The sequence below is a fragment of the Dama dama genome, chromosome 22, assembly GCF_033118175.1.
Source record: "Dama dama isolate Ldn47 chromosome 22, ASM3311817v1, whole genome shotgun sequence".
NCBI classification, from domain to species: Eukaryota; Metazoa; Chordata; class Mammalia; order Artiodactyla; family Cervidae; genus Dama; species Dama dama.
The window spans coordinates 58,286,105-58,308,911 of record NC_083702.1 but is presented as its reverse complement, the minus strand read 5'-3'; the positions used below and the strand labels follow the sequence as shown (position 1 = coordinate 58,308,911).

The window sequence follows — 22,807 nt, the reverse complement described above, 5'->3', positions numbered from 1 at the left end:
CTCATCAGCAAATTACCTGTGCCTTGTGAAGACACGCGCTAAAATGATAAAACCAAGGGACTCAAGAAGTCATCACGTCCAGTCCTCCATCTGTGGTCAGGTCAATGCTTAACCTATTTTTAGCAAACTTGAGTAATGGGAATTGAACTGTCTTCCTCTGAAGTCTGTTCCAGGGTCCAATGAGGAAATGCTTTCGTATTCATAACCACCATTGTGCTGTAATCTCAGCCCATTTCCTATAATTTGCTCCTCCATGGAGATGGAAAACAGCTGGCCACTTTTTTCTTGTGATAATCTTTTTTTTCTCCCAAATCCACGCACACTCTGTTCTCTCCTTTCCATGTTAAAACACCCAAACTCCTTTAGCCTGTTTCTAGAAACTTCTTATTTTCTAGCACTTATTGTTCCAACTCTTCGTTCTGTGAGTTTCTCTGTATCTCTTAAAAATACGAAGTACTGAGCAGTTTAAACTGGCCTTGCTCAGTTCAGAAACACCGGAGGAGTCTGTCTCAGCCTTGGTATCTCACAGTCTCAACTGCAGTCTCTGCTTAAATTTCAGTCCTCTGTGACCTTCAGGTCATTTTCATGACGTGGGAGCCCCACCAATTTTCCCCCCATTCAGCTTTTGGAAAACAACTTATCTTGTTGGTCAAGGTGGGTCAGGACATGATTTCCCTCCTTCAAAACATTTAACATGTCCCCAAACCTGGTGTCCTCTGTGACCAATAAACACAATTTAAAATGAATTCCTCCAGCCTCAGGTGAAGATAGCTAACAGCCCTAAACCAGCACGTGTGAGTCACAGGAATATTGCCCCTCAGTGGATGCTTCAGAGCACAAACCTCCACAGACACAGTTGAGTTCACTTGACATATCGACTAAACACTGTGGAAGGTACAGTGAAGACCCAGGTTTAGGCCAGGGCAGGGTTTCTCAGTCTTGGCACTCTCAATATTTGGAACCAGAGAATTCTTTATTCTAAGAGGCTGATCGGTGCATTGTAGGGTGTTTAGCAGCATCCTTGACCTCTGCCCCATAGATTCCAGTAGTAATTTTCTGCCCATGAATGACAGTCAAAAATGTCCTCAGACATGGCCCCAAATCCCTCCTCCAGAGTGGAGCACAATCAACCCTCAAGTTGAGAAACCACTCTTCCAGATGTATGACTTCCCTTTCCAGGAAGTGAATTGGTTCAAGAAAATTTGCTCACAGCAGGTTCTCGTTCTGTGCTTCCCAGCCTCCCAGGACCTGTTGGACTGATCATGCATCATATGCTGAGGTGCTTTTCCCATCTTCTCTAATCCCATCCTTTGAGATCAACGTGATCCCCTTTATTTTATCAATACTGAGTGGTTGAACTGAGTCATGTATGGATGTGAGAGTTGGACCATAAAGAAAGCTGAGTGCTGAAGAATTGATACTTTTGAACTGTGGGTGTTGGAGAAGACTCTCGAGAGTCCCTTGGATTGCAAGGAGCTCAAACCAGTCCATCCCAAAGGAAATCAGTCCTGAATATTCATTGGAAGTATTGATGCTGAAGCTCCAATACTTTGGCCACCTGATGCACAGAACTGACTCATTTGAAGAGGCCCTGATGCTGGAAAAGCTTGAAGGCAGGAGGAGAAGGGGACGACAGAGGATGAAACGGTTGAATAGCATCACCGACTCAATGGATATGTGCTTGAGCAAGCTCCCGGAGTTGGTGGTGGACAGGAGAGTCTGGGTTGTGGCAGTCCATGGGGTTGCAAAGAGTCAGCCATGACTGAGTGACTGAACTGAACTGAATTAAGAATGAAGTACCACTCACCTACCAATGGGTGTATTTGAACCCAAATCAGGCAGGATATAATGGTTCTGTTTTTCCATCATCCAATACAGCCTCTTCTCTCAATGGTTGGTGATTTGTAATTACTGGGGTCATCCTTTCCCTTTGAACACGATGCAGATCTCATCCTATAAGAACGCTGCAGTCTTCTTTAAACAGAACCCACACTGTTTCACTGAGGTGGTCAAGAAGGAAACCCCAGTGGAGAATCCCCTGACGGTGTGGACCTTGACAAATCTGGGTTTACTTCATTAGATAAGATGGCAGTTTCCTTGTGCATCTTTAAAAAGCTGTTCCTTCTCCCCCAACCCCTACACACACACTGCCCTCGGAGTTTCACTTCCCCTTAGTATCGTCTGCTCTCACCATCCACACATCCAGACCCTTTCGGCCTGTTCTGTTGTGCAGGGGCTGGTTTGGTCTCCTTGATCAGCTTTCCCCATTGTCAGGGGCGCTGGGTTACATTTGCCTAAGACTTTGTAATTCCCAAAGCACTTTCCCATGTGCTGTCACATTTGATTCCTGCCCCATCTGTGAGGGAGCCTGGGCAGTGGGATTACTAAGATGAAGAAAACAGAGGTGCAGGGGGGTTCTGGATGGCTGGGGAAGGCCTGGAAGTAGGGTTAGGCATCCTGACTCCACCTCCAGAGCACATTCAAGGGACATCTGTTTGGTTAGACGGCAGTAAGAGCTCTTTCTGCAAAAGCTGTGCTGTGGTGGCTGTTCACACTCCCCCTTTTTTCTGAGAGGGCTGGTTCCATTCCCTGGGTCCCCTCTTTTTATCTAACAGACAGAAAGAATGGTTTTTAACTTTGTGATCACATCAACCTTTAATAATGGTGTCATTTTCTGCCTTCCATTGTCCCCTCGTGGTCTACCTAAAAGATGAATTTCTTTCTTCACGCAGACAATCCAGGGTCTAAGAAATCTGTTTCGGCTGTATTCTTTTCATGCACATGATCTCTTCTGCCAGGCAGCACCAGAGCCTCCTTGCTTTCCCCTGTTGGCTGCAGCCTCTAGGAATTCATTCTTTTCTCTGTGCCTGCTGTCTCGTCCCCTTCCCCCTCCTCCCCACAGCTCAGCATCAGCACCCTCCAAAGTCCCCAAAGCCAGGCCTCACCCACTTGGTCTCACCCATGCCTATCTCACTGGACTGAAGTGAAAATTGGATGAAGCGCTGCCTGTGAGCTACATAATATACACAAGAAGGGCAATATGACGAATTTAGTATATGATGTGAAAAGGGCATCCTGTTCTCTCAGACCCTTTGTCCCTCAGATTTCGTTCCCATTAGCTTTTCTTGCCAAAACCCTGAGCTTGAAGAAATGCACCTTCCTGCCTCCTGTTTTCTTTATCTTGCTGATTTCTCTCCTTCCTTCCTTAGAACCCTGAATGTTATCATTTTGTAGTCATTTCCACTGAAGTCCCTGGGCACTTTTCTCCAAAGATGGGAGAAATGTGGGTATGTTTAGAGGCTGAGCAGGACTCGGGAGAGAGGGGAAAGTTAAAGACATAGAAGACCAGAAGGATTATTGAAGGAACAGAGTCCTGGATGAGATGAGTCCCCAGGATAGGAGCAAGGAATCTCTGAGGTAGGAAGCACAGAAATGAGATAGGTGCAGATAAGTTGGAGGTGGGGTTGAGGGACATTCTAAGGTCTTAGACTTAGCACAGTAGAGGTTTTGTGAAGATGGGCATGGGGTGAGCATTGGTTGACTTGGCAGAGCCCAGGAGTGGGGGTGTTATTGGTTTAGTGAAGGTTGGGCAGTTTGGAGGACGGGCTTTGGAAGAGAATGTTGTGAAGGAGCAGAACGCACATGTTCAAACTGATAACTGGTGGAATCCAGGCTGGGCAGGAAGCAAGTGAAGCAAAGAGGGTTAATAGACTTGGATGGCGTCCTCGACAAGAGAGCTGAAAGGCTAGACGTTGGTGGTCTGAAGCCTCGAGATTAGAGTTTAAGGTTTCTGGCAGAGAACACGTCTGGGTGACGACAAGGCCCCAGATGTGGTAACATAAGCTGCCCAGGAGCAGCGGAGGTGAGGGCTGACCCACACAACTCTATAGACCCTGCTCCCACGACCTTGCCAGCGTCCCAGGAAACAGGGAAGGCCTCGTGAGCCCTGTCCCCGGAGTCGGGTCTGCCGGATCTGATCTGTGCCCTCCTCTGCCTCAGTCAGCGGTGTCACCAGCATCACCTTTGCCTGGCCTCTCTCTGATTTCTTGCATGTTTTCCACCTCACACGCAAGCAATGGCTTTGGCTGCTCCCAGCAATGACCCCGTCTCTCCCTCCTGGTCTTCAGAGCCCTTCAGTGTATCCTCTCCCCAAGGACCCTCCTTCTCAGGCGCCACCCCAGAGAAGATTCCTTTCACCCAGCTGGCCTTGGCCTCACTGCAGGTGGAGTGTGGGCAGGACTCCTGGACGCTGAAATCACCAGCGCACAGCACCCATCTGGGGAGAGGGGAAGATTCTAAGGCAGGTTCCCAGTGACAGTGAGGAGCTAAGGGCGGATAATATTTTTTCTCTACTAAGACTCAAATTCCTACAGGAGCCAAGCAGGTAAATAAACCAGTGGTGCCACCCAATGTCGTATGATAGAAACCAGTGCGGCCCACGGCCACCTGGCAGACACATGTTCTATCTGTGTGGAGCAAGAGTGCTCAGTTCCCAAATTGTTGCCATACAGGAATGTGGGCTCAGCGCTGCCAAAGCTTTTCATCATTCAAGACAAGCCAGAAATCTAGGTTTGTACATAAAATCTCCTGGTTTTCAAATGATTACAACTCACTCAAAGGAAAATTTTAAGCGACTTGTTAGCCAGACCATCTCTGATGATTGAACGTCCCCTGAGGGTCGCCATTGTGCCTGAGAAATGGTGTGGGCTTGCCAGAGACAAGTGAAGAGAAAGCTTGTTTTCCATCCTGGGAACGGGGGACAGCCCTGGTGTTGGGGAGTGCCAGTAAAAGGATTTCCTATGAAGGGTATAATTTCTCCCCCTGCTAAGACTCAAGAAACAGAGTTGAAAATGAATTTTAAGCTTTTTTCTCTCAACCCTTTTTTCTTACTTTTAACCCTTTGGAAAAGTCAATTAAACATGCACAACCTTGATTGGTGGCATGTTGGAAAACTGAGAGGTAAGCAATAAAAAGAAGTAAAACTTCCCTGCAAGCCCTCCTTTCGGGTTGATATTGTCAGTCGTGTCTGACTCTTTGTGACCCTATGAGCTGCAGCATGCCAGGTTCCCTGTCCATCACAATCTCCCAGAGTTTCCTCAAGCTCACGTCCACTGAGTCAGTGATGCCATCATCCAACCATCTCATCCTCTGTGGTCCACTTCTCCTCCTGCCCTCAGTCTTTCCCAGCATCTGAGTCTTTTCTAGTGAGTCGGCTCTTCTCATCAGGTGGTCAAAGTATTGGAGCTTCAGCCTCAGCATCAGTCCTTCCAATGAGTATTCAGGGTTGATTTCCTTTGGAGTAGCTTAGCTACTACATTGTATGGGGTGCAGGATGGGTACCTGGAGGATGGAGAACCAGGAAGGCAGCAGCAGGTGAGCCAGCAGCGGGACCTGGAACAGCTGGGAGGGTGAGAAGCAGGAAGTGAAAAGAAACAGCTGAAACCTGGACTGACTCTGCTGAGACCCAGGATAAATCGCCAAGGAGGATGGCCATGATCCCCAAGGTTGGTGGAGGCTGACATGGAAAGATCTTTGCCATGTGTGGCTAGGTGGAAAAGCAAATCCTAAAAGAACATTACAGAATGATCCATTTTGTAAGAAACACATGAATATTTAGATGATATGTACATGGAAAAAGGTTGGAGGAATATAAATGAAATATTAAATGTGGCTTTTATTGGTAGGTGAGTGGTATGTTATTACAATCCACAGAGATTGCTTTTGTGGTATGGTAGAAATGGGTCTGGCGTCACTTTTTTTTTTTCAAAGTATTATAGATTTTATCTCTTAATTTTATTATTTTTTAGCCTCACTACCTGGCATGACAGGTGTTAGTTCCCCAACCAGGGATGGAACCCACACCCCCTGGAGTGGAAATGCCGAGTCTTGACCACTGGACCACCAAGGAAGTCCCTGTTACCACTTTTTAAAAACTTTGCACGTATTAATGGGTTTGGCCCTCACTACCTCCTTCTGAAGGCAGTACTGTTATTATCCCCCATTTTATTATTGAGGAGGAAAATAAGGTGAGGAAATCTAATAACTTGCCCTTGCTCATACAGTTGGAAGCAGTACAGTGGTATCAATATTAAAAATGTTACAATTGTTTTATAAAGAAGAAATTATCTCCACATGTGAGCACTTATTTGAAAATCTGTGTTGTGCAGCATTTTTTTTCCAGGTGATAATTTTGGGGGTTCAAAACTTCTTGCCTGTTCCTAACCTAAAACAAACCAGAAGTCTCCTTGGAGATTGAATCGCCATCTTCTTTCATCTCGGTCACTGATGGTCTGGAGCCTGCTCTTAGTTGTTGCTTCCTTCCCCTGTGTTTATTGAATGCATTTCATTACATGTGTAGAATCTGTGTTTACCACTCTTCTGCTTTTATCTCTTCACTGGTTTCCTCAATGAAAGTGAAAGTGAATATCGTTTGGTGGTGTCCAACTCTTTGCAACCCCATGGAATTCAGCCCATGGAATTCTTCAGGCCCGAATACTGGTGTGGATAGCCTTTCCCTTCTCCAGGGGATCTTCCCAACCCAGGTTTCCTGCGTCACAGGCGGATTCTTTACCAGCTGAGCCACAAGGGTTTTCCTCAATATATATTTTATTAGGAAAAATAATGCGTTAAGACTGAGTTCTTTCTGGGGTTTCCCTGGTTACCCAGTGGTTGGGACTCCACGCTTCATTGTGTAGGGCCAGGGTTCGATCCCTGGTCAGGGAACTGCATGCCACACAGTACAGTTAAAAAAAAAAACTGAGTTCTTACTATGCATTAAGCACTATACTAAGCCCCTTTCAGAACATATCGTATTTAATTCTCACACCACCTTATCAATAAAGGGCTCTGATTGGCCCACGGGTGAAGCCTGAGAAGCACAGAGAAGTTAAGGAACTCTGCCAGATAGCAAATGGCAGAGCCAGGATTTGACTCCAATCTGTCTGATTCCATAGTTCGTGACTTTAAGGGCCACACTCTACTTCTAGCCCTGCTCACTGTGTAGTAAGGGAGTGAACAAGACTCCTTTGTCCCGGACCTCAGAGTACACACGGACATCCTTGGGCAGCAGGCCTCCTGCTTCCCCTGCCTGGCTCTGTTACTTTTGGCTAACAATCATGGCAGCCTGGAATAACCCAGGCCCCTCCGGCCCACATTCTTGGCCTGTTTGCCAGGCCGCTGTGTCTCACTTGTGATGATGACATCATTACCCTGGTCCTGAGCTGAGAAGTCAGAAGCTCCTTCTCTTCACATTTATGTATGACCCTTTTCAGTCGGTCCGTCTGTCAACATGAGTTTTCCTCTTGCTTTCTTTTCCCTTGGCTCCCTCTGGCTCTCTTCTAACTTACATGTCTCTGCAGGGGCTTGATTTCCCTTCAGGCTTGGAAAACCCAGGCTGTCTTTGACTTAAACCCTTTGCTCCCTTGGCCCTCCAGCCTGTTCCTGAAGACACCCTCCCTTTACTGAGGACACAGTCCCCTGCTCTCAGATCACACTCCTGAAGAGAATTGAAAACACTCCTCCAAGCCATTTTACAGGGAGTCTTGTGGGTCAAACCCACTCCTCTTTTCTGCTCAAATATCTGAAGTTCCTCCTGGCGTGCTTGTTCTAGATGAGACTGGTCAATATCATTTCAGCCAAATCAGTAGAGAAGGCGGCTAGTACTCTGGAGAAATGCTTACTGACAATATGGAGCTGGGTGTTTAATGGGTAGCCACCTTCCAGATTCACTGAGTGACTGGATGACCCGTTTCTCTCCCCAGACCCTCTCGCTTTCTGTTCCCCTTCTCTGGTAGGAAAAGGTATGCTCTTAAAAAGCCTCCTTTTAATGGACCAAGAGCATTCCTTTTTAGCCACGCTGTTCTAGATCCTAAAGACCCCTTCCCTAAAATGAGAACAACTTGGTGCAATGGGAAGAGTGATGATCAGAAGATCAAGGTTGTAGAAATGGTTCTGTTAGTTAATTGTGTGTTTTGAGCAGTCGCTTAAGCCCCCAGAGCCTGAACCGCTCTCTTTAATATTCACTTATTCTTTGTGTGCATTGGGCCTTACTTGCAGCTTGTAGGACCTTTCACTGTGGCACACAGACTCTCTAGTTGTGGCATGAAGGCTCCAGAGTGCTCAACCTTCAGCAGTTGTGGCACGTGGGCTTGGTTTCTCCATGGCATGCAGGATCTCAGTTCCCCGACCAGGGATGGAACCCATGTCCCCTGCATTGTGAGGCAAACTCTTAACCACTGGGCCACCAAGGGAAGTCCCCTGAATCTCTTTTTATGTGAAATGCTAGTGATCATCCATCCAGTGTCACAAGGTAAAGTGGTTAAGACAGCTTTGATGACAATGCAGACATAAAGTCACATTATTCCTTCAAGTTTTCTGTCTTGGAGGCCCATGCTGTAAAACTATCAAAACTTCTACCTTGACTTCTAAGAGGAAAGTTGAAATCCTTAGATGATTGGTTTTAAGCCTAGAAGTATAGTAATGACAAGGTCCATGGAGGTGCCTGGGGCTACCTTGGCCCTTCCTAGTCTATGATCTGGACAGTTGCCTGCATCTCAACCTTAAAGGTGCAATGCAAATGCAGTTTCAAGACCTCATCCCTACTCCCCATTTAATTGTCACTTTTAAGTCCCTTCTGTATAGAAATCCTAAAATCATATCAGATTGCTGTCTATTAATTTGTAATGTGAAATTGAACAAAAATTAGATAACATATATTTGTATATGAGCTATCTATATGAATAGCCACAGTATTTTTAAGTAAATACTCATATTGTTCATCTTATAAGAAGTAGACATGTAGAGTGAAGAAGGTTTATTAACAGAACACAGTGCATTTTTAGGCTTTTCCTTAGACATACTTTCACATCAATGCTCAGTAGAAACTCTATTACTTACTAAGAAATAGAAGCATCTCTAACACAGCAAATCCAAGGAGTAAAAGTTAAGATCAAGAAGTTGTTCATCATAGGTCTGTCAGGTAGGAATGCTTTTGACTGCAGTTTGCAAAAAGAGCCCAACAACGGTTAAAGCCATGTGTATATCTATTATTTACTTAAGAAATCCAGGATTGATTTCTGTGTTTCAAGAATGAAATCAATCAAGGAACCAGGCATTGTCCTACTCAACCATCTTCTGCAAGATGCCCTTACATTTATCACCTCATATTTGTAAGATGGCTGCCATTGCTCCAAGTATCATATCCCTTTATGATAGCATTCCCATCAAGAAGAAAGGAAGGAAGAAAGAGAAAGTACGACAAACCTTTTTCTTCATGTGACTCATCAGGGAGGAAAATCTTTCGTGAAGTTCCCAGTAAACTTCGCGTTATTTCTCATAGCTCAGATTTGGGTTACATGTCATCTACAGTCCGATCACAGGCAAGGGAGTAAGAGGCTTGGGTTGTGATTCATCCCTTGGGCTGAGTGAATTGCAGCCCTGAATGGCTGTTGGGTAGACAACAATATTAGCCACTACAAAGTAATCCAAATGTGGGCTTACAGAAAATAAAGAATTTGGGTTAAGTGAAAGCACACACATTTCTCAAATGTAAAGTAGCTGTATGTTTTATTCATGAGCTAGAAAATAAGAAACAAATGTACAAAAAGATGTGCTGGGTTATGCCAGGCAGAGAGTATATAGATCTGGTCTGCAGGGTGAGTGTGTCTACATGTAATAAGCAGGTGAGAATTTTGAGTGGATGAGACCCACTGGGCTGGAATCCACGGAGACAAGCAAAGTGACAGCAGGCAAACAAGCTTCTATATAGGTATCTCTAGGAAAAAGAATTGCTATATCCAACTGACAAGTCTCTAAGAAGAGTGATCACTCTGCGTTGGACGTCTACCGGCTATCCATGTCGTGGGGGATCATGGCCGCAGGACTCCAACATCACAGCCCCTCCAGTGAGCCTGTGATCTTTGTTTGAACTGGTTGAATCCTCCATCCTGGGCATGTGACCCTGGAGCAGAAACATGGAGGGACAGATAGAGTTGGAATTAAGTCATCCTATGGCAACGCCTACAAAGAGGGTTCAGAAGTTCCTGCTACTGGTCATCCCTGTCTCCTGTCATCCATTCCCAGGGCTTAATTTTTCATCTCCTCCTTTCTACTCATTGATTTTTTTTTGGAGGGGGTTGCTACACTGGATCTTTGCTGCTATGTGTGGGGTTTCTCTAGTTGCAGTGCATAGGCTTCTTGTTGTGATATCTCCTCTTGTTGCAGAGCATGGGCTCAAGGTGCTCCAACTCAGTATTTGTGGCACATGGGTTTAGTTGCCCCGTGGCAAATCTGATCTTCCCGGGTCAGGGATTGAGCCTGTGTGGCCTGCATTGCAAGGCAGATTCTTAATCGCTTGACCACCAGGGAAGCCCTCTACTCATTGATTGATCCCACAAATATTGGTAAGCATACTGTGTGTGCTGGGCACTGTCCTAGAGTCTGGAGTGCAAACAAGAATGACAGTGTCCCGGCTGTCATGGAATGAGCAGTCTCATAAGGAAGACTGATGACAGAATAGTAAGGAAGATCATTACCCACTAGATAAGTCCTGTGAAAGAGAAAGGGCTTTGGTGTATTAGAGATCAACAGAAGAGGCCACTTCAGATAGGATCATCAGGGAAAACCTCCATGAGCTGCCCATGATCCTCCAAATAACCCTTCTTTCTTGCTCTGTGTAACCAGGGTCAGTTTCAATTGCTTGCTGTTGAACATTGCTAACAGACACATGGAACAAAGGGAATTCATGAGACCCTATCACAGGTGGTGCTACTGGTAAAGAACCTGCCTGCCAATGCAGGAGACATAAGAGATGCAAGTTCTGTCCCTGGGTCTGGAAGATCCCCTGGAGAAGGGCATGGCAACCCAGGCTAGTATTCTTGCCTGGAGAATCCCGTGGACAGAGGAGCCTGGCTGGCTACAGTCCAAGGGGTTGCAAAGAGTCAAACATGACTGAAGTGACTTAGCACTATCATAGACAGGAAACATCAGCCTATGGATCACAAGCCCTTCTTTCTCTGAAAACATATACCCAAATCATCTTTTGATAACTAACTTAACTTACTAAGAAAAAAAATCTAGGTAGTATACTAATATACATATACCATTAATGTAGGGAAAAGGTGTTCTGGAGAGGAGATGGAGGTCTTCTTGCTACTGCATATTCATAAAGAAGCTTTCTGGGACAAATCTGACTTGTCTGAGTCTGGGCAGTATGAGTCAGTTCTCCCAGGGTCTGATCTTATCCCTGAATGAGGTGATGGCTTCAAGTGGACAGCACTGAGAGTTAGTACCTGGATAACTCAGTAAAGTACCACAGCCCATGAAGTCTGGCTGGAAGAGTCTGTGGATCTTACCCATCATCTTTAGTACTGAGGGTAGTTTTGAAGCCATCTCGACCTCACGGTATTCATGAGGAAACCTAGGCTAGGACCCAGATTGATCACTCAGGGCAACCATGCCTCAGCATTTACCTGGGTCAGGAGTTAGTGTACTTTCCGTCTGGATCCCTGAGTATGAACCACAGCTGCTTCAATCATGGAACAAAACATCTTAACACAAAGAATTTTGTATTCAGTGCATGGTGATGGAGGACCTGTGGTGGGAGATGCGGCTTGAAGAGTAAGTTGGAGCCTGATGGTGTGGGGCCGACTTGCCCTTAGGAACAGGGAGACACAGAACACTTTTAAGTAAGGGAAATGGTGAAATCAGATCTGGGTTTTAGAGAATCAGGTCTGATGAGAAACGAGAGGAAGGTACTAGCACAGGATTAGGAAGGATGAAAACAGTTCAGGTGAAGTCTTGAACTAAGGCAGTGGGAACAGAGAGAAAAAACATTGGCAAGACCTTACAGTGATATCAATAGGTCTTGGGGGGAAGAAGAGAGGGAGGGAATCTAGTCTGGGTGGATCCAGGCAGATGAGGAAAAAGAAGGCCAGAGAAGTTGTAAGTGGGAGTGAGAGGAATTTGGGGTGGTCGTGATGAATTTAGTTTTAGCTTAGTTAGAAGCATTTACCTAGAAGTATGACCCTCAGCGTCGGCTAAACCACAGTTTTGTAAAGTAGCCACTGATACTACCCATGGGGAGAAGGTGCTTTGGTAGAAAATCCTAAGAATAAATGGTAGAAATGAAAGAAGTGGGACAAATGTGGGTTTAAAAAGAGAAATGATTTGGGAGCGATGGCTGAGGGAGCGCAGAGGAAGGAGGAAGGAAGCAACAAGAATTGCAGGAGCGAGCCAGAAATAGGCCAGGGGCAGGCGCAGCCACACCGGAAGGAAGGGGAAAGGTGTGAACATGTGGGTGGAAGGGGGAGAAAATAGGTAGGAAGCAAAGGATGTGAGTGTGGAAAGGACATCTCCTTTGGAAGGTGCAGGACACAACTTTCAAAGTTGCCTCCCCCACCCTCTCTCTCTCCTCCAGCTACTTGCCTTAGTTGTGTCTGCGAAAAAGGATTTTATGACCAGAAGCCTGCCTGGATCAGACCTAGGGGGGTGTCTTCTGGATCACAGGGTGTTCATCAGCAGTCTTTAAAAAGAACTCCTCTTCCTTAAGAATTTTTGTTGGCAAAACATGGAAGGTATATATGAGGCACAGATATCAGACGCCCCTGGGATTCTTCTTTATCGTCTTCCTCCTCACCTTCCTCTTGGTTTCCCAGGTCAAAAGGGCAGAACTTCCTGTCGGAATTTTAAAGCCTCTGTCGCCTTGATTTTGTTCCTGGCTCAATGGAGATGAATTCCAAGTTGAAGACAAACAATTGTGCCTTGTGAACAGTCCTCCGTGTGTTGAAAAGGCTCTAAGAGTGTTTTTTTTTTTTTTTTTTTTTCTTTTGCAAACCTGTCTCAGGGAAAATTCCCGTTGGGGGAGAGAGGGAGAGTAAAATCCATCCTAGAAGGAGCAACTTCTGATGACTCTGAGAATGTGATTTTCTAAATAACTCATGAAAGTCAAAGGTGTCTAATAAGAGATGTGGGGTTGACTGTAAAGAGAAATAGCATTCCCTAGAACAAAACCTCCCTGAGCACCAGTAAGTCTTGAGGTTAGAAAAGTTGCTTGCATGCTCTCAGCCTGCTGCTGGGCACTGTGCACCTCTGATGGCTGGCTGCCCACAGTTCTCATCTCCTCTGAATCACAGAAGCTGCAAGCTAAGAGCTTTCTGGGCAGATGAACGCCCAGTGCTGTCAGACACCCTGCACGCCCAGCCTCGTACAGCTCACCTGGGGAGAACCACCTCGACTTTCACTCTCCTGATTTTCAAATTACTGCAGAAAAGCAGAAGTCCTGGGTCTAGGAAAGGAGGAAAAAGTCTCTGGAATTCCGTTCTCGGAATAAAGTTCACCTCTACTCATACAAGGACTGATGCTCAACAAGAAACCTTTAAGCAGTATCAGTAGTGTGAAGACCAGCCCTCCGAGGTCTTGTCACCAAGTCTTTGCAAATATTAATTTCTAGAAACTGTGATCCTCTCCTCTCCTCTGTTCTTGCCCAAATTATTGTATTTATCATCAGTAACAAGTGTGTAGTGACTGTCTATTGTATGCCATCCAATTGTGCTAACCACTGATGTGAAATTATATTTAAAAGCCAAAGTGATTCAAAATCAATTTTTCTAAATCTTTTTTTTTTTTTTTGGTAGCAAACTTTTATTGAAATCTTACATAACTCAAGCTTTATAAAAAGCCAACATAATTGAAAATTGGGTTCTCCCTCTAAAGCCTTAAGTATTCAAAGCCTGAAACGGTTAATTTAAAATTAAGCAAACAAATATAACAATAACAAAACCCCTCCAGCAGATCCTGCTGAAATACTTAAAAAAAAAAATCTAAATGAGCTTAATCTTTACAAAAGTTATTTTAGCTCAAAAGCTATAAAATTAAAGTTATCTTAATTCTACAAAGAAGGGAGAGGATATTTGACTTCATGCCATTTCTTTAGAACCTCATCTTTTTCATCAAATTTGGCTACAAATCCAATTTCTGTGTGCCCGATTTAGGAGGTTTCTTCTTGCAGAAGAGGCCAAGTAGAAACATGAAAGAGTAACTGACTAAGCAAGTAGGAAAGTGTTCTGTAATAGTGTGCAAAGAATGGAGAGTTCTGGGTTAATCTCTGGAACTTGATCTGGATCGTGACCTTGACTTTGAACGAGAATGGGATCTTGAAGCTCTTTTTGGTGTAGGGGACACAGAACGGGCCTTTGAGGGTGGAGCAGGTAGGGGTGAATTGGAACGGGATTGGCTCCTTGATCTAGATTTGGACTTTATATCACCTTTTCCATTTTCTTGGGGAGAACGAGATCGAGAACGAGACCTGCTTCGAGATTTCTCATACTCATCCTTCGATCTGCTCCGAGAGCGCGAACGGGAGCCCCGATCGGACTTGGGTTTAGATTTGCTTTTTGATCTAGATTTCCTGCCTTTGGAACGAGACCGTGACCGACCTTTGCTCCGAGACCTGGACCGGGAGCGACTTTTTGAGATACTTCGAGATCTACTGCGGCTGCTCCTACGACTTCTAGATCGTGACCGTCTTCTAGATCGTGACCTAGATCTGCTTCCAGAATAAGACCGCCTATGGCTTGTTCGTGGCTTATCTTCAATGAGTCTAATATTTCTCCCATTGAGTTCTGTACCGTCCAGTTTATCCGAAGCACGCTTCATGTCAGAGTAGGAGCGAAACTCAATGACACCTTCATTGGTGCGTTCTTTGTGAGCATCTGCATAGGTTACTTCACCTGCTTGTCTCATGAAATCCTTTAAATCTTGCCAACTGCAACGACCAGAAAGATTTTCTACAATAAGTCTGAATTCTGTGCGTACAGGTGGTCCATATTTGTCTCTCCCAGAGGTTCTCCGACTGCTGTATCCACCTCCACCACATCACAGTGTGAGGTTTTTGGTGGTGGTTTGGCCACAAAACACGCAAGGTAACAGTCACCTAGTTCAGATTAACCAGTTTTGTCTAACCCTTGGAATCCTCACCATCACCCTGCGTCTAACGGCAAAAGGCTACTGTCGTCATGGCTTCCGGTAAGGTCAGCCAAAGGGTCATAGGGCAAGGGTCACACAAGGTATGGAAAAGCCAAGGCCAATGCGGAAAGGCAGTCGTCTTAGCCTCAGTGGACACAGCCTCAGCCCCATTGGTCATGCGGCTTCCGTAGCTGTAGCCGTCGCGATCCCGGCGCGGGCCGCGGGCGTGCTCCTTGCCGTTCAGCTCGTAAACGGCGTCGTCGGCGTCGCGGGAGTCCTCGAACTCCACGAAGCCCTACCCATTTTTAAGGTCTATTTCGAGAAGGCGGCCGTAGCCACTGAAAAAGCGCTGGATGTCCTTCTCCCTGACGTTGTAGCTCAGGCGTCCTGTGTAGACGTGCGGCATGTCCGCAGCGGGCAAGGGGCCCGAGGGCTGGCGGTCGAATGGCGGCCCGCACGGCAGTAGCCGCGGTGCGGGTGCGGTGACAGCGAGAGCCCGGACACGCAACTCACACCGCAGCGGCGGCCGAGTCCAGCCACACACCTTTTCTAAATCTTTTAGAGCATCTAGAAATGTAAATTCAAGGTGAGATGTCCCTGTCACATGGAGATATATTTTTACTTTTTAAAGTAAAAATGTTTTAAGAGTTCCCTCTTCACAATATTATCTTTGGAATCTTCTGTTAAAATACTTATTTACATAATTCATCCAACAAGTAATTGAAGGGTGTACTAGGTGTCAGGCACTAATCTAGATGCTGAATAATTCAGTGGTAAATAATAATTACAATTTGTATATATTGAGTACTTTCTCTGTAATCGTTGTGTTAAGCATTATGTGACAGGTATTATGTGTATTCATGAATTTATTCCCAAAACACTATGGTGTAGATGCTATCCGTGTTATTATAAATATTACATATTAATATAAAAGTTTTAAGATGAGTAAACTAGGGCAGAGAGAGGTTAAGGCGCTTACACTAAGTCACACATCTAGCTAATAGAGAAACTGGGATTTGAATCCAATGGCCTGGGTCCAGAGCTCCAGCTCTTAACCTCTTGGAAACCGTCTGCTGTCACAGAGTTTGCATTGCTAGTGATTATAGCATGTGCTGGTGTATTCTTTTGCAAGCATGCCGTGGCCTCTGAGAGGTCCACATTCCTCAAACTAGGGGAACAAATAGAATAGTAGAAATGAGCAGTAGATTTAGAGTCAGGAGGCACTAGTAGCAAAGAACCTTCCAATGCAAGAGACTTAAGAGATGTTTGATCCCTGGGTCGGGAAGACCCCCTGGAGGAGGGCATGGGCACCCACCCCAGTATTCTTGCCTGGAGAATCCCATGGACAGAGGAGCTTGGTGGGCTCCATAGCGTTGCACAGAGTCAGACACAACTGAAGTGATTTAGGTTCAACACCTCGACAAAGCATTTAACCTTTTGAGATTCAGATTTCTCATCTTCACATTGAAGATAACCACCTATCAGGGATGGTGAAAGTGAAATGAAAGTGTTAGTTGCTCAGTCATATCCGACTCTTTGCGACCCCATGGACAGTAAGTAGTCTGTCAGGCTCCTCTGTCCACGGAATTCTTCAGGCAGGAATACCAGAATTGGTTGCCATTCTCTTCTGCAGGGGATCTTCCCAACCCAGGGGTCGAATCCAGGTCTCCTGCACTGCAGGCAGATTCTTTACCGCTGAGCCACCAGGATGGTATCATTCATTAATGCCTTCTGTCTGTGAGGTTGGCCTGTAATGCTGTTGATCAGCTTGGGTGCTGCTGGTGATGTGCAGACTCACTGCAGAGGGTTAGAGTAGCGAGAACAGCCCCAGCTCTTTCATCTAAGCTTTAGCCGTTTGAGTATAGAAGACATAGAGCAGTTTCCTGCTCACATGGAATGCTTTCAAGTGGGAAGAGAAGTTAAGTTCAAAGATGCTCAAAATTTAAAGTAATTAGAGCTGAGAAGTCAGTTTTAACCTAGTTGACATCCATGTTAGCAATAAATGGTCTACAGATCAGTATAAAGGTAAAAAACTTTTTAGAAAGTATCACATGGAACTAGGAAGTGTTTCTAAAAGTATTAACAGTATGACATTCACTGTAAATGGTAGGAAAAATGTTTGTCACATATTAAAAAAGACTTAGAAGGTAGAGAATCTTTAAAAATCTATTAACCTTTATTCACAAAATTTTATAAGTTAATCCTTATTTTCCTTTTCATAGTTGTATGGCTTGGACAAATTACCCACTCCCTGAGCCTCCGATTTCTCATCTGTGAAATGGGAAAGGAATTACATTGCCAAGTTGTTAGGAGGATTTGAGATAGCCCATGTTATATTACTTCTGTCTGTTATAACAAAATACTCACAGAATGGTTTAACCAACAGACATTTATTCCTCACATCTTTGGAGTCTGGGAATTCCAAGATCAAAGTACTTTTTTTTTTTTTAACTTACTTTGCTGCACTGGGTCTTAGTTGTGGCACCAGGGATATTCATTGTGCCGTGCTGGCGTCAGTAGTTGCAGCATGCAGGCTCTCCCTAACTGTGGCTCGTGGGCTTCAGAGCATGCGGGCTTCAGTAGCTGGGGCGCACAGGCTTGGTTGCTCTGAGGCATGTGAGATCCTAGTTCTCCGACCAGGGATCAAACCTCTTCCCCTGCATTGCAAGCGGGACTTTTAACCAGTGGACCCTCAGGGAAGTCTCTGGCAGATTCAGCTCTTGACCGGGTTCCTTTTCTTGGCTTGTGGAGAGCTACCTTCGTGCTGTGTCATCACTTGGCTAAGAGAGAGGGGGAGCCCGCTCTCTGGTGTGTCTTCTTATAAGGTTACTAATCCCATAACAGGGGCTTCCCTTGTGGCTCAGCTGGTAAAGAATCTGCCTGCAATGCGGGAGACCTGGGTTTGATCCCTGGGTTGGGAAGATCCCCTGGAGAAGGGAAAGGCAACCCACCCCAGGATTCTGGCCTGGAGAATTCTATACATCAGTCCATATAGTCTATACTATACAGTCCATGGAGGGCAGAGTTGGACATGACTGAGCGACTTTCACTTTCACTTTTCAATCCTATAAGGACCCCACTGTCAGCACCTCATCTAAACCTAATTGCCTCCCAAAGGCCCCATCTCCAAACAGCATCACATTGTGGTTAGGGGTTTAACATAGGATTCTGGAGGGACATGATTCTGTCCCTAGCACATGTAAAACCTCAGTACAGTGACTAATAGGTGCCCAATAAGTAATAGCTATTTCCAGCTTTTGAAGAGGAAAATCAAGAGTTTCCTTTTCTTCCCAGACACATCTGTACTTACGTCTGTGTTGCCTCTGTTGGGTTCCTGCTGTAAACTGTTCATTCTATAGTTTGTAACATATATATATAGTACAAGCATTTCCTATACTTGACTAATGCCTGGGCATATTTTAAAGTTAAAAAACCATTATAGGTTTATTTCGGTTGTGTTTTTCCCAAGCTATAGTAGCATAAAATTATATCTAACCTCCTATGCAACTGTAAAACCAAACAGATTATAAGAGCCCAAACGTACACAATCAGTATAATTCAGAATAATAATATTAGCATGAGAGATGGTGTTTGCACTAGCATAAATTATTGAACATGAGGAGACTCTGGCTCTGACTTCGGGTGCCAGTTCATTTGTGTGGGCCCCACCCCCACTTTTCTTGTTTGTACAGTGTTCCTTGATGTCAGTTGGTTTTCAAGGTATCACTCAGGAATTAGGTCCATCCATGCTCCTTTGTCATTAACCCAAGATAATTACAGTGTTACTGCTTTCTGCCAATATGACAACAAACACGAACACAGACTTGGGAAAATAGTCCCTGTTTACGGGATTGGTGATCTGGAACATGTTCATATTAAATTTTTAAGACTATATTTGACATTAGTACACAAAAATTACAATTTTTTAAATTTTTTATTTATTATTAAAATTTTTTAAAATATTTATTTGGCTGCACCAAGTCTTATTTGCAGCATGTGAACTCTTAGTTATGGCATGTGCAATCTAGTTCCCTGACCGGGAATCAAACCTATGCTCCCTGAGATGGGAGCATGGACCACCAGGGAAGTCCCTAAATCACAAAATTTTAGAATCATCATGGCAAACTCTTAGACCTATAGGGACCTACAGACCTTGGTTTAGGAACACTGATGTGATCCTCAGATCTGTGAGCTTTGCCCTCAGAGAGTGTAGGTTTAAATCCTGCACTACCGTGTGGTACTTGTGGAATCTTAGAGGAGTTCACTCTTTTAGCCATTCAACAAACACAGTGAGTACCTACTATGTTCCAGGCACATTTTTAGGCCCTGGGGATATAATGGGATACAAGACAAGCAAGGTCACTGCCTTTGTGGAGCTTAGATTCTAGAATCTCAAGGGACAAATCATTTAAACACCTCCCCAAGCCTAAGCTTCTGTATTTATAAAATGTGAATAATAATGTGGCCTACCTCTGGTGAGGATAAGATGGTTGGATGGCATCACCAACGTGATGGACATGAGTTTGAGTAAGCTCTGGGAGTTGGTGATGAACAGGGAAGCCTGGCGTGCTGCAGTTCATGGAGTCGCAGAGTTGGACATGACTGAGCGACTCACCTGACCTCTGGCCGATCTCTGGCAGCCTAGATAAACTGACACATACCTGAAAGGTAGGCTGAACTTCCCTGTTTGGCCTAGTTTCACTCTTCATCCTTCTTATCCTGCTCTGCGCCTCTGGTTGGGCTCAGCTACACCAGCTCTCATAGCGAAGGGCAGAGGATGGAAGAGTAGGCTTGGGGTACTTATTCCCTAGGCTCCTTGCCTGCCAGGCTTCTGGTAGACAGCTCCTGCTTCAGCCTCATACATGAAACAGGAATCTTATTTCACAAACTTATATGTGCAAGAAGGGTCACGTAATGTATTTTCGTTGAAAAGAATTAAATCTGCCTCCAATCTCCCATTCCACTGGGTTGGCGGGAAATGCCATGGCATTTCTCTCCTAGGGTCATGCAGGTCAGCGTCTCCTCTAAAGGGGCACTGTTCACAGCAGAGATCTATACACAGGTCTGTGAGACTGTGAGGGTGGGTGTGCAGAGTCCAGACCTGTGCCTGAGTCTTGGAACAGCAAGGTCCGCTCAGCTCTGCACACACCCTGTAGATCACAAACACGCACGCTCACTGCCCCCCCTCGTGCCAGCAGCTGCTGCTTCCTCCCGACCACAGCTCAGAGACCCTGCTCCTGTGTGCCCCTCCCTCTGCACCCGACGGGCTCTCTGCACCTGTCCACACATCCTGCGTGTGTGTGAACAGGAGTGAGCTCGCTGTCAGGACCCCTGCCCAGCACAGTCTCTACAAAGACTAACCAGGGAGAGTTGGTCAGACAGCATGTGAACTGTATTCGTCTCCTGGGGCCATAACAAAGTAGCCCAGGCTGGGTGGCTTAAGCAAGAGGAATTTATGTTCTCCCAATTCTGGAGGCTGGAAGTCCAAGATCAAAGTGCTGGCAAGACTGGTTGTCTCTGTGGTCTCTCTCTGGCTTGCAAATGGCCATCCCGTTGTTGCTTCCTGCCGTGATCTCTCTGCGCATGTGGCCTCCTGTGGTCTTTTTGTGCATGTGGGCTTCTGTGGTCTCTCAGTATGTCCAAATTTCCTCTTCCTCTAAGGACATTGGTCAGATTGGATTAGGTCCCACCCTGAGGCCTCATTTGAATTTAATCATCTCTTTAGATACCCATCTCCAAATACAGTCACTTTCTGAAGTACTAGGGTTTATGGCTTCAACATACAAATTTGGTGTGGGGAGGGGATGGTCACAATTCAGCCCATATCAGTAAAATACTAACTTTATTTTATATGAAGAAGAAGATTGCCTTTTTCTAATTAGCACAGAGGCACATAAAGCTTTCCTGATAGCTCAGTTGGTAAAGAATCTGCCTGCAATGCAGGAGACCCCTGTTCAATTCCTGGGTTGGGAAGATCCGCTGGAGAAGGGATAGGCTCCCCACACCAGTATTCTTGGGCTTCCCTTATGGCTCAGCTGGCAGAGAATGTGCTTGCAATGCAGGAGAGCTGGGTTCAATCCCTGGGTTGGGAAGATCCCCTAGAGAAGGGAACAGCAAACCTCTCCACTATTCTGGCCTGGAGAATTCCATGGACTGTATAGTTCACGGGGTTGCAAAGAGTCGGACACAACTGAGTGACTTTCACTTCACCACATGGACTAGTGTTGGCCCAGCTGGTGATCCTTAAAAGTTCAGTGATTCCAGGGCTTCTGTGTCCTGTTTGGGGTGTGGAAACCTTTGCAAGGGCTGGGAGCCTAGGGCCTGAGTCCAGCCTTCCCAGGACAGATGACCATTCCTCTCAGCCTTAGCAGCAGCACAGTTCCAAGGAGTGGGGTTTGGTTTCCACTGCCAAAGGACCTCCTGACCTTTGCCCTCCTTTCAGTCTGGGGGCCTTGCTCCGTTCTCCTCTCCTGCTTCTTCCTCCGCTCACTGCTCTCCCTGGCCAGGACATCCAACACCATCTCCTCCAGGAGCTTAGCTTTTTTCCTGACAAAGAGAAGGAGATACATTATATTCAGCTGACTCTGATTCTTGGTTCTTCAACACCAACTTCTCCTTGGTCACTTTCTTGGATTTTTGGATGGGGAGAGAGAAAGAAGGCAATGATGAAAAAATTAACTTCTCTCTGAATTAACCTGCCACATATGGAACGCTTTAGCCCACTGCCTGGCAAAAGCAGCCTATCGTCATCATTATTATTAATGTAATTGCTATTCTTACCACAACACTATATGAAGCAGCACTCAGAGTCTATGGTCTGAGCACAGGGCACCAAGAAGCTAGTGTCTAAAAGAGCACCGTCCAATAGAACTTTCTGCTGCGATGGAAATGGTCTTCATCTGCACTGTCCAACGAAGCAGCCGTCAGCCGCTTATGGCTTCCAAGCACTTGACATGTGGCTAGCGCAAGTTTAACTTCAAATACGATGCAGCTGGCTGCTACCCTGCTGGGCTGTACAGATTTACAAGATTTTCATAGCAGCTGACAATAGAGAATGTTTGAGCATTTTCAGTCCAAATAATAGAACTATTTCAATTTCATTTCCCAGCCATACCCTGAGCCCCATTTTGCCTCTTTGCCCACTAGAAAGAGGAGGGCTGCCCCCCTACAGATTCGACAAACAAGCCAGAAAGCCAACAACATTTGGAAGCCTCGGGGGATGTTTCTGCATTGAAATCTTGACCTTCCCAGTTCATTCTGCACAGCAGGAATGTCACAGAGCGATGCCATCCTCTCCTGACTTCAGTTTATGACACCCCCTTCCCCAGGTTTTATGTGGCATTTGAAAAAAAGAAAATCAAAGTGTAATTCAAATGAGTTTTGTTTTCCTGCGTTGGGGCTGTCTTTTCACACCACCTCTCGAGACCCTCCAAGATGCTACAAGGCTCCGCTCAGCCAGGCCTGGGAGGCACACATTCCAAGCCGGTCCAAGCTGCCAAGCTCCATGAAAACCCTCTGAGCACAATTAGGAGTTTTTACTAGATGCCTTAATGGTGTGCCCACTGCAAATGTGTACCTTGGCATAGCCAGTCCTCTAGGCTCCCGTCACCTTCTTACTGCAACTGGAATTGGCATCGCAGCCCCTGGAAAATGGGCACCTCTCTTCCCGACCTTCTGCATGAATCGCTCTGTTCTGTGGAGGAGCAGAGCTCGCCTCAGACGCCTGCAGACAAAACAGACGGGCTGCTTTTCCTGCGTCGGACTTTTCCCGGGGGCTGGAAGGGAGCCGAGGAGCTCTCCTTGAGCTGCTGTAATTTTTCCTCTCTTCCTTCCCTGCCTTTTCCAA

At 45.7% G+C, this 22,807-nt stretch overlaps 1 protein-coding gene and 1 pseudogene across 1 annotated transcript; both read right to left on the bottom strand.

Annotated features, from left to right (window-relative positions):
- Positions 1 to 13,618: 13,618 nt before the first annotated feature.
- LOC133043132 (serine/arginine-rich splicing factor 6-like) lies at positions 13,619 to 14,871 on the bottom strand (the record flags this gene model as incomplete). Its single annotated transcript, XM_061123987.1, has 1 exon — positions 13,619 to 14,871. A coding segment is annotated over one exon (777 nt), but the record flags the coding sequence as incomplete, so codon positions are not given.
- On the bottom strand, positions 14,859 to 15,412 carry LOC133043366 (serine/arginine-rich splicing factor 6-like; annotated as a pseudogene).
- Positions 15,413 to 22,807: the final 7,395 nt, after the last annotated feature.